Source organism: Selaginella moellendorffii, unplaced genomic scaffold (assembly GCF_000143415.4).
Source record: "Selaginella moellendorffii unplaced genomic scaffold, v1.0 SELMOscaffold_15, whole genome shotgun sequence".
NCBI lineage: Eukaryota > Viridiplantae > Streptophyta > Lycopodiopsida > Selaginellales > Selaginellaceae > Selaginella > Selaginella moellendorffii.
Window position 1 is genome coordinate 1748244 of NW_003314276.1, and position 12580 is coordinate 1760823.

At 42.9% G+C, this 12580-nt stretch overlaps 1 protein-coding gene across 1 annotated transcript; it reads right to left on the bottom strand.

The window, feature by feature from the left end:
• Window positions 1-9444: 9444 nt before the first annotated feature.
• Window positions 9445-11277, bottom strand: LOC9633173 (cytokinin hydroxylase). The gene is made up of 5 exons (XM_002970852.2): window positions 10999-11277; window positions 10713-10939; window positions 10415-10656; window positions 10001-10367; window positions 9445-9952 (listed from the first exon to the last, which is right to left on the bottom strand). Exons 1-5 carry the CDS (start codon window positions 11267-11269, stop codon window positions 9527-9529), a joined length of 1533 nt encoding a protein of 510 aa, XP_002970898.1. The 5' UTR covers window positions 11270-11277; the 3' UTR covers window positions 9445-9526.
• Window positions 11278-12580: the final 1303 nt, after the last annotated feature.

The window sequence follows — 12580 nt, forward strand, 5'->3', positions numbered from 1 at the left end:
GGGACTAAGCTACCCTAGGGCTCACAGTGGAGCGGCGGCGCAATGGAGCTTTTGAGGTAGCTCGGGGGTGATTGGGTGGTGAGGAACCTCAAGAGGTGGTGTAGCATAGTCTAGGGCGACTAGATCTCTGTCTTTTTGCGCCGGATCATAACAATCTTTTTGTGCCGGATCATAACAACAAGAAAGGAGGGAGTATCCATAAATCAGGAGTAAGAGGAAACCTTAAAAGATGCATTTTGGACGGGTTTCTACATCCAATACATTTAGAATATGTTTAGATATTTTAGCATATTATCTAACGGTTAGAATGTACTTAGATTAGGTTTTAATGTAATAGATTACATTAAAAAGAAATAAATATATTTGAAAGTCAAGCCAAGTAGGCCTATCATAATCTCATACATTACATACAAATGCAACAAAAAGATATCATGCTTGATTTTTGGACTTTTATTACATTTATGTTTAAAGTTTTGGCCCAATACTTTGGTGCAGATATAGCAATGATGTCATACTTCATTTGTATGAGCTGCTTCCACACATAAAAGTTATCTTGATTGATTTTGAGCTAAGATTTATTCACAACTTATGAAGAATGCATATATTCAAATACTATGGTTGCAAAGACTTCTTTACATAGAAAATGTCAAGATTTACACTTTCAAGTTGCAATATTATAAACATCTTTACTTTTGTATAATTAATTTTGTATGTTGTGTAATTACATTTACAATATTGAAAAACTTAAAATGAACTTATCCAAAATGTTGAAGTGATTTTTTTTACTGATTACTCTATCCCTGATCTACAGATAAATATCTGATTATATTTAATGTTAGCTGTCTTTTATATTAATTAAAATATTGCAATATTATATTTAATCTTTATGTGTAAAATAATTAATTAAAAATCTAAAAACAAATAACTCTTTGCATATGATATGGTACTTTCCTTCTAATATAAAATTATTTTATGTTCCATCAAACTTGAATTAAAAAGATATATATTGTAGTGGATGTTGATGGTGTGATTGTAGCTAATGCTAATATCTTTCACTAAGTACAAAATGTTATAATTGATGTATTAAAGAAAATATGAAATGCATATCACAACTTCCAAAACAACAACAAACATTTTACATTTATTCAAATTATAGAGAACAAATTTAGCATGGCGTGTTTTGAGTTTTGATGAAGAAGCTACATTGACTTTTCTTGATATTGTGAAAATGTATATATTCCAATGCCAAATGAGGTTTAGTATCATCCCTGATGATCCCTGCCATCTGAGCGACACCTGTACATCTAAGATATATGTTTTCCATCTCTTTTCAATTCAGAGGATTTTGTAGGGGTAGTTTCTATTGTGCAGTGGCTGGTGAAGCAATGTAAGCCCAAACTAGTGTGATCCACTGTGGCAGTCCTATCTATTCCACAATGCCAATTGATGGCTATATTCTAAACTATGCTGTTTCAATCCAATGGCTAGAAAAATATTTGTATACTGAGTGTATCCATATCAATAGTATTAGTTTGAATTTGACGTACTTGCGATGTCATCCAATATCATTGAAGAGTGGGGAACCACACCACAAACCAATGAGTACAGTGTAACGGTACAAGTTCCAAGTAGTTTCTTAGGGATAGATCCTTATTTGTATCCATCTGCTTGGCTCGCCCACTCCCACACATTTTACCCTTAGTCATTTTACCCTTAGTCCAGCAAATGGATCTTGAGCACTTGCATCATCCTCTTCACCGTAGTGCTATGCCGATTCGTGACGGTCTACTGGTGGTGCCCCAGGGCAATCGCGGCACAGCTGAAGAAGGAGGGCATTCAGGGGCCTCCACCTGGACTCATGGTAGGCCAAATAGCTGAAATCCAGAACATGAGGAGTGCCATCAAGGATCACAACATGGAATTTCAGCCACGACAATTTCCATTTCCAACATCCTGTGTTGATCAAATGGCGGAAGCAATATGGTATGTTCTTGTCATCCCTGATGAATCTCAAAGCTTTGTTCCTGATGATCATGGTCTAGGGAAGAGATTTGTGTTCTGGTGGGGAACTGAGCCAAGGATATGTAGAGACAAGTGATGACAACTCTCCACATCAGCAAAGAAGACAAGTCATTCATCCAAGACACCAACCGCCAAGCGTCACACCCATACTGTTATGTACATAACCATACCAAAGCAATGAAGTCGACAAAGCATTCCGCACAAAAAACACATATCTACATGGTATCAGGTTTGTTTCAATCCTGATGGCAAAACATTGGCAAACACAACAATGCGACGAGCAGGACTGCTCTAGGGCTCTCGCAGTCCTTGCTAGGGTGGAACGACAGATTCAAGAACGCAAGTGAGCACAACATGATGTCCATCTGTGCCTCTGCCCTAATTGTCACTCTGTGTGCATGGCGTCTGGGTGTCCCTTCCAGCAATTCCCACTGCCTCCTCCCCCCCCCCCCCTCGCCTCTAGCTTACTCCGCTGTTTTGTCCTTTCTTCTAGAAACTAATGGCTACTAGTACTCCACCTCACACTACATCTAGAACCACCCTAGCTAGCACCATGGCCACCCCGGCTGGCAACTAGGATGTAGGATGGGAGAAGCTACTCCAGAATTTCACGAGTGAGAACTTCATGACTTGGAAGACCAAAGTCCAATTAATCTTAATGGTAAAAGATTGTTGGGATTTGGCCTTGCAGGCTACTTGGGACTCCAAGAACCGCAAAGCACTTTCCATGATTGGATTGGGTCTTGGAGATGAATTTATTTATCTCTTTAATCTATAAACATCTGCCAAGGCCAATTGGGACTCAATCTTTGCAGCTAAAGCCGTTAATGTTAAATTGGTTCTGACCCAGAAATTTTTCTCCCTATGCATGCAGCCTGGTGAGACAATGGCAGCATACATCGGGAAGCTCAAGGGCTTAATGCAACAGTTGAAGGAAATAGGTGTTGTAGTTTCTGCTAACTATGCAAAAGCCTTTCTACTCTACTCTGTATCCCCAGAGTTGCAATAATCGTCCTCCATGCTCTCTTTTGTCCTAGGCAAAACCATGGAGGAGCTCTACTCTGATCTACTTGAGGAAGAATGCAAGATTACTGAGCGTCAAGCTGGCCATCAAAAATCCCCTCAGACTGCTTGCAAGTAGGCCTTGTTTCTTGGTAAGAAATAATCAAGTGGGGAGCAGAGGAAAGGAGGCACTAGCCATGGGCCTCGTATTTCTTCCATTACAACTCCCAACTCTGGATCTAACTTCTCCAAGAAGAAAAGGGTCCTTGCAACTATTGTGGAAAGACGGGGCATGTCAAGCATGAGTGTCGTGCAAAGAAGGCTACCACCCAGCGCATGCTCGTTGTTGATGATGGCTCTTTACCCGTCACCGGTGTCTACTCTTGAAGTTCTATCTCCTTTCATATGACTCCTTTAAGGTTTGCATTTCACACTTACAAGGGTCTTCAAGCTCCACAATAGGTTTATGTTGGCAACAAGCGACCACTCCAAGTGGAAGGTTGTGGCATGGCAGTGATCAGGCTACCCAATGGACCTCTTAAGGAGGTTCATCACATGCACTTTGTACCTGAAGCAGGGCAGATGGTTCTTTTTATAGGTGCAACCTCAAATCAAGGCTTTACTACCACCTTCTTCCCAAAAGGGTCCACCATTTATGGTCGTGATGGTACTCTTGTAGCCAGTGGCATGAGGTATGAAACACTCTACTATTTAAATGCAAAATTGGTTTTTCCATCTCAAGTGCTTGCTTTCTGAGCACAAGACACTATTGAGCTCTGGCATGCTCGTATGGGGCATGTCAATGAATGAGATCTACACACCTTATCTCATAACCAGCATGCTAAAGGCATCATGCTCCCAACTAGCCATCTGGGCATGTGTGAAATTTGCCATCTTGGGAAGCAAGTTCACCTTCCTTTTCCATCAAGAACCATGGAGGACCAAGCTACAAGCTTATTGGATCTAGTTCACAGTGACGTGTGTTACTTGCCCATGGAAACACTTAGCCATAAGAGTTACTTTGTGTCTTTTATCGATGACCATTCCAGATATGCTGTGGTGAGCCTTCTCCACGCCAAAAGCGAAGTGTTCAATCACTTTAAGCTTTTTAAGAGCTGGGCAGAGACATTTACTGGCCGAAAGATTCGTGTGTTACACACAGATGGTGGTGGAGAGTACCTGAATAGAGAGTTTCTCAACTTTTTGGCTGAGGCTGGCATTGTTCACCAGTACATGACAGCCCATACTCCCCAATAAAATGGCATGGCAAAGCGCCTCAATCGCACTCTACTAGAGACTGTTTGTTGCCTTCTCCAGCATGCAGGCATACCCAACTCTTTTGGGGTGAAGCAATTAACATGGCTATTTACATCTGTAACCGCCTTCCCACCAGGAGTACTGGTGTGGTTCTTTATCAAGCTTGGACTAGGAAGCGTCCTCAGTTAGGGCACTTGAGGGTTTTCAGCTGCACAATGTATGCTCACATTCCAGATGCGACTTGATAGAAGTTGGATCTTAGGAGCTAGAAGACCATCTTTGTGGGCTATCATGCTCATTTTAAGGCCTACCGCCTCTATAATCTTGCTCTCAAAAAGCTCATGGTCAGCCAAGATGTCTCTTTCAATGAGCAAGAGCTTTATTTCCACATTCGAGTCCAGAGGCTGCTCATTCCAGGAGGAGGAACACCTTCTCCACTTGGTGGTGGCATGCCTTCTCCACAACTTCACTGCTACTAGTTCCTCTGGTCACTTTGGTGGTTACTAGTAGTGACACTACTTCATCCAGTGAGCAGAATCTTGTTGCTACTGTGGACGAGCTGTTCGTTGGTGAAGAAATGGTTGGAGGATCTTCCCGTTCACCTCCTCCAAATCCTCTCATGACACCGCCACCTCATCAAGAGATTGGAGTTGTTACCTGTTCAGGACATGTGACAAGCTAACGATCAGAGCTCTTGAATCTCTTTCTCAAGCTCCACACAAGAAGGGATTCTATTGGGCCATGAGCTCCATTGCTGAACCTCATGGCTACCAGGCTGCTCTCTCCAATCCTGATGCCTCACAATGGCAAGCAGCCATGCAAGATGAGTATGACTCACTGATCAAGAATGGAATCTGGACATTGGTTCCCCTCCCTCCTGGCAGGAAGGCAGTCACAGCCAAGTGGCTGTTCAAGAAGAAATATCGAGCTGATGGCAGCATCGAGTGCTACAAGGCACACTTTGTAGCTCGTGGTTTCTCTTAGATCCTAGAAGTTGATTACTTTGAAACTTATAGCCCTGTTGTAAAGATAACAACAATTCATCTTTTGATGAGCCTTGTAGCTGAGCTCGACCTAGAGCTCCATCAACTTGATGTGAGAACTACTTTCCTGAATGGTCATCTTGAGGAGGAGGTGTACGTTGCCTTGGGTTTATATGTCCCGGACAGGAGCATCTCGTCTGCCGCTTGCACAAGGCTCTCTACGGGCTGAAACAAAGCCCTAGGTCATGGTACACTAAAATTAACAGCTTTCTAACCTCATTGGGCATGACTGATAATAATCTTTACATATCCAAGGATTTCTATTCTTAGCCTTATATGTGGATGATACAATATTAGCCTCCAACTAGATGCGACTCATCCACTACATCAAGGCCTCTCTCGCTGCTAAATTCGAGATGACTGATTTGGGAAACTTGCACTACTGTCTAAGAATTCAAGTCTGCTGGGATAGGCAATGTGGAGTACTTGAGCTTTCCCAGAAGAAATACATCCATGACATTCTCCAGAGGTACTCTATGCTTAATGCTACTCCTATGGAAGTAGGCTCAAAGTTGTCCAAGGCTTTTACCTCAGATGACACTCTCGAGGAGGAGACCACAACACTGTACTGTTCAGTGGTCGAGGCCTTATCTATTGATGGTCTCAACTAGGCTTGACCTCGCATTCAGTGTGGGAGCAGTCTCAAAGTTCTTGGACAATCCATCACCCTCATATTGGGCCGCTGTGAAGCGGATCATGAGGTATATGAGTGGCATAAGGAAATTCACACTAAAATATGCAAGAGGAGATGGAGACAACGGCCTGGTGGGATTTACAGACACAGACTGGGCAGGAGATCTAGATGACAAAAGATCCACCTCAGGGTATGTCTTCATGTATAACCATAACATGGTTAGTTGGTGTTCCAGGAGGCAGCAGTTCACTGCAATATCCTCATGTGAATCTGAATACATTGCAGTTGCAGCAGCAGCGAAAGAGGCCATCGGGCTTAAGATGTTACTGCAGGACCTCGGGATTCAAATTCCAGCAGTCAAACTCTACTGCGACAATATGTCGGCAATAGCATTGACTCGGGATGCAAGATTTCACTCACGCACCAAGCACATTGAGTTAAGGTTCCATTTCATCTGGGATCAAGTCAATAATGGAACAATCAACCTGGAATTCTGTCCAACCAGCTCAATGGTCGCTGATATCCTGATGAAGTCCTTGCCTCGAGTGAAGCATGAACTCTTCCTCAAATCACTCCATTTGACTAATGGTGTGAGCCTTGAGGAGGAGTGTGGAGACAAGTGATGACAAGTCTCCATGTCAACAAAGAAGACAAGTCATTCATCCAAGACACCAATTGCCAAGCGTCACACCCATACCGTTATGTACATAACCATACCAAAGCAATGAAGTCGACAAAGCATTCTACACACAAAAACACACATCTACAGGATACTGGTCTTGGAGCCTGAGATCGTAAGGGAGGTTTTGTCTAAAAAGTTTTCTCAGTTTGATAAATCGGAGGTCAGGCTGCGGTTGGCAAACTTGTTCCTTGGTGGTGGATTAGTTTCTGTTACTGGAGAGGAGTGGAGTCATCACCGCCGACTCGTAGCACCAGCATTCTTTCATGAACGTATTAAAGTGGGTATTCATATTATTATCTTCTCATGGAATCTGGCTGATAAGTGTTTCTGATTCTCCTGTAAACAGCAAATGACCAGTACAATCGTAGGGTGCGCATCTCACATGCTTGATCAATGTGAAGCTACGATGCAGCAGAATCCCGAGATTGAATCTCTGGAGAGGTGCGTAAGCTCACAGGAGACGTTATCTCCCATACAGCATTTGGAACTAGCTATCTCAAAGGCCAGAGAGTTTTCGAGATATTGTCTAAGAAAATCCCAGAGCTAGTGCCAAAACTCGTCAGCTTTTCCTGGATTCCAGGCTTCAGGGATGCTGGATCATCTATTGAACTGAATCATAATCACTTGCTTACAGGTTTCTCCCACTTCCAATCAACCTCCAACTGTGGAAGCTTCATCAGGAGTTGGATTCTCTGATCACTGGGATCATAGACGAGCATTGGAACTCAGTGAGTCAAGGGGGAGCAATACATACGGGAATGACTTACTCGGACTGATGCTAAAGGAGTGTGACAGCAGCAGTAATTTCACAAGCAGGGATCTGATAGAGGAATGCAAGACATTCTACATTGCGGGGCATGAAACCACAGCGACCTTACTAACCTGGACTTTGATGCTACTGGGAGGCTATCCTGAATGGCAAGAATGCGCCCGTGCTGAGGTATACGAAGTATGTGGCAATGAGATTCCTGATGGCGAGAGTGTCAGCAGGCTCAAGCTAATTCCAAAACTTAACTTCTTGATGGTGGGAATGATCCTTTACGAAACTCTGCGCCTGTATCCACCAGTAGTCGAGATGACCAGGGAGTGTGTGGAGGAGTCTTGGCTGCAAGATTTACACGTTCCAAGAGGAGTATCTGTGTCGTTTCCAATCGTTGGATTGCATCAGGATAAGGAGCTCTGGGGAGAAGATGCAGGCCAATTCAATCCGGATCGCTTCAAAGATGGGATCTCAAGCGCGTGCAAGCATCCCAATGCTTTCATGCCGTTTTCGTTTGGGCTGCGGCTGTGCGTGGGCCAGTCGTTTGCGATGATCGAAGCCAAAGTCATTCTGGCTATGATACTACAGCAATTCTTGTTCCGGCTTTCACCAAACTACCGCCATAGTCCTGCAATGAAGTTTGGCTTGAAGCCTATCCATGGAGTGCCGCTTGTACTCGGTAAATGTGATGCATGTTCATGGCATTGGAAGTCGAGGTCTTACCTTCATTGCTCTTGGTAAGTCTTTTCTTGCTTATAGACACTAGTCATTCGTACGAAGCATCACAGGATACAGCTGAATGAAACGGAGAGAGCTTCAAGGCTGTATCATGGCTTGCGAATGAAGATGAACCAATTCCACAAAACGTGTGAGGCCATGAAACAATGTCCAGTGGAATGAATCACTGTTGATATGGTAAGGTTTTCTTATGTTGACACTGGGTATCTTTTCAAGTGGAAGGAGCTCTGGTATGGGAATATGTGAAGCATATTCTGTAGTATATGGAATGCCCTAGAGGAATGGAAGTGAAAAGTTTAAATTTTAGGTGATTGGATGTATAGATTTTGGAACAAAAATTCTAGTGGATTGAGATGATTCTTGTTATAGAGGAGGCATTATCTATCCAATGAATCTTAGATGCTCTCTGATGGCATTTTCAAGGAAAGTTAACAGTAAATAATGGAAAGGTTATTGTGAAAATTTGGTATTGTGAATGTGATTATGGGTATTAAAAGTTATATGTTAGTGAGTTCTTTTGAATATTTTTTCTTTAGTGTCACAACCAAAAGAAGTTTATATTGCTAAATCCTTTGTCAATCTTTCTTGTGCTAGTGGAGTTAATTAAACATTTTGAGTGTATTCAAAACGAACTAATATAAAGATGGAATTCCTACGTGTTATTAGTTAAGTATATTTAACCTGGTAAGGAATTCTTGTCTCATTACATTGATTAATGACAAAAACCCTTGCATATTGAGATTAAACAATAGCTTTTTATATCTGCCAAACACCTTCATTATCATGCCCTAATCTCATTAGCTATTTATGGAAAGTGATTAAATCTTCAAGTTATCTTGAACATGATAGTGTTATTCCAAATTCACAATTTAACAGTCAAAGGCAAGGATAGTGGGATTTATATCTTCTGTTGATGTCTAAACTTAAGTGGTGTAATCCAATGAGATAATCCTATCATTCCATATTTAATAAATTTTTATGATTGCTCTATAAACTAACTCTTGGGGACTAAGGTGAAAGTTATTATTTTTATTGACATAAAAGGCACAACTCTATGTTTTAATTGGCAAACCAAAACTAAAACTACAAAACATTTGCATAAAAAAGCTATTTATGGAAAGTTGTTGATTAGGGTCTTAGGAGGAAGATGGGTTGATCTTGTGCTTGATCGCCTCGCCCCTTCCAGGATGCTTGACACCAAACCATCAAGAAGCCCACGAGTGCACTTAGTGGTGGATGAAAAGATGCAAAAACCTCTCTTGGGGCTCCATCACGATGTTCTAAACGTTTTTGAGGTAGCGGATGATTTATCAACCAGTTTGGTTTAAGAACTCAGAGTTGTTCAACAAGAATTAACTTTTTAAAACTTCTAATGCCACGAACATGCATCACATTTTACTGAGTACAAGCGGCACTCCATGCATAGGCTTCAAGCCAAACTTTATCACAGGATTATGGCGGTAGTTCGGTGAAAGCCGGAACAAGAATCGCTGTAGTATCATAGCCAGAATGACTTTGGCTTCAATCATCGCAAACGCCTGGCCCACACACACCCGCGGCCCAAACGAAAACGGCATGAAAGCATTGGGATGCTTGCACGCGCTTGAGATCCCATCTTTGAAGCGATCCGGATTGAATTGGCCTGCATCTTCTCCCCAGAGCTCCTTATCCTGATGCAATCCAACGATTGGAAATGACACAGATACTCCTTTTGGAACGTGTAAATCTTGCAGCCAAGACTCCTCCACACACTCCCTGGTCATCTCGATGGCTGGTGGATACAGCCGCAGAGTTTCGTAAAGGATCATTCCCACCTGTTCAAGAATCAAGAAGTTAAGTTTTGGAGATATTGATCGACTTACGAGCTTGAGCCTGCTGACACTCTCACCATCAGGAACCTCATTGCCACATACTTCGTGTACCTCAGCACGGGCGCGTTCTTGCCATTCAGGATAGCCTCCCAGTAGCATCAAAGTCCAGGTTAGTAAGGTGGCTGTGGTCTCATGCCCTGCAATGTAGAATGTCTTGCATTCCTCTATCAGATCCCTGCTTGTGAAATTACTGCTGCTGTCACACTCCTTTAGCATCAATCCGAGTAGGTCATTCCTGTATGTATTACTCCTCCCTGACTTCACTGAGTTCCGACGCTCGTCTATGATCCCAGTGATCAGAGAATCCAACTCCTGATGAAGCTTCCACAGTCGGAGGTTGATTGGAAGTGGGAGAAACCTGTAAGCAAGTGATTATGATTCAGTTCAATAGATGATCCAGCATACCTGAAGCCTGGAATCCAGGAAAAGCTGACGAGTTTGGGCAGTAGCTCTGGGATTTTCATAGACAATATCTCGAAAACCCTCTGCCCTTTGAGATAGCTAGTTCCAAATGCTGTATGGGAGATAACGTCTCCTGTGAGCTTACGCACCTCTCCAGAGATTTCAATCTCGGGATTCTGCTGCCTCGTAGCTTCCCATTGATCAAGCATGCGAGATGCGCACCCTGCGATTGTACCGGTCATTTGCTGTGTACAGGAGAATCAGCAAGACATCATGAGAAGATAATAGTATGAATACCCACTTTAATACGTTCATGAAAAAATGCTGGTGCAACGAGTCGGCGGTGATGACTCCATTCCTCTCCAGTAACAGAAACCAATCCACGACCAAGGAACAAGTTCGTGAACCGCAGCCTGGCCTCCGATTTATCAAATTGAGAAAACTTCTTAGACAAAACCTCCCTTACGATCTCAGGCTCTGAGACCGATATCCTTGGTTCAGTTCCCCACCAGAACACAAATCTCTTCCCTGGACCATGATCATCAGAAACGAAGCTTTGAGATTCATCAGGGATGACAAGAACATACCATATTGCTTCCGCCATTTGAGCAACGCAGGATGTACCCGATGGAAGATGTCGTGGCTGAAACTTTCCATGTCGTGATCCTTGATGGCGCTCCTCATGTTCTGGATTTCAGCTATTTGGCCTACCATGAGTCGGGGTGGAGGCCCCTGAATGCCCTCCTTCTTCAGCTGCGCCGCGATCGCTCTGGGGCGCCACCAGTAGACCGTCACGAATCGCCATAGCACTGCAGTTAAGAGGACGATGCAAATGCTCAAGATCCACCTCCCTTCCATTTGCTGGACTAAGGGTAAAATGTGTGGGAGATGTGCCAGGTGGGCGAGTGCATTTAAGCCAAGCAGATGGAGTGTTGTACACGTAAGGATCATCCCTAAGAAGCTACTTGGAACATCTAGCGTAGCACGGTCTGTGTGTGGTTACTCACTCTTCCATGATATACGTCAAATTTAAACTAGAGTTTTAAATAGTTTATAAATATTGATAAGATTATTCTAAATCCAAGCCATCAATCAGCATTATGGAATAGATTAGCAATTGCCCAGCAAATGCTGGGTGGCTGGCAAATTTCATGCCATTTCAAGAGGTTTGCTGAGATTACCTATGTTTGCTGTTTAATCAACATTAATCTAGCAAACAACAAAACTTAGACATAGGACTAGCACACCTTTTCTAGGCCATGGTGAGTATTGAAAAAGCCTCCCATGCTTTCCATTGTGTCTTGACTACCACTTACACTGCAAAAGCACAAATGAGCCTAGTTTGTCAATCAACAATCTGAGCTAATCGCTCTTGTCTACTGGAACACTCTGAAAGTAGAGAATGAGCTCTCGAGTTTCTAAATAGGGCAGAGGGTGGTTGTGTAATAGACTATGCAAGCTACTTCAAGGGCCTGGCCATTGGAGAAGAAGGCAAGGAGCTCAATGGGAAGCTTGTCAAAGTTTTGGAGAATATAATGATGCTTGGGCTGTGAGAGGTGGATGGGGTTTGCAAGCTATGGCTTCGAGAACTCACATTGGGTTTGTTCTCTCATGCAGAAGAATAGGGACTGTTAACTCTTTGATGGTTTTGGCCACGTTGAAGGCTAGCTCTGGCTCCAGTTCTGCTGCTCGATGGCATCCACAAACCCAAACAAACACATCTCAAATGTCTATAGCACACAAAAGGCTAGATTGCTATGGTTTAGGGCCAAATTAGTGGCCATTGTTATTGATTTTATGGCTAGCCCATCAAGACACTAGCATTCTAGCTGCTGACACCTACAACTGGCACAAAGTTTCTTCTTTTTGATTGTCACACTGAAACTACAAGAAAAAACACTCAACCTAACTAGTCTAGATCTTGGAAGCTCTGAATTAATTCTAGTGCTGGTCAACTAGAAGTAGAAGCATCAGGTTGTGATGCAGCAGCCATAGAAGTGTCAATTCCAAATGATTGTGGGCAATCCTAAACTTTATGTGGCATGAGCCCAGTGACAATTTTGGGCACAATCATCCTTTATCACCACTCAATGATGCTAAGAGTACATGTTATTGGGAATGGATCCAAGGTAGTGGGCAGATTTCTCTTGTCCTGGGTGCAATGTGATT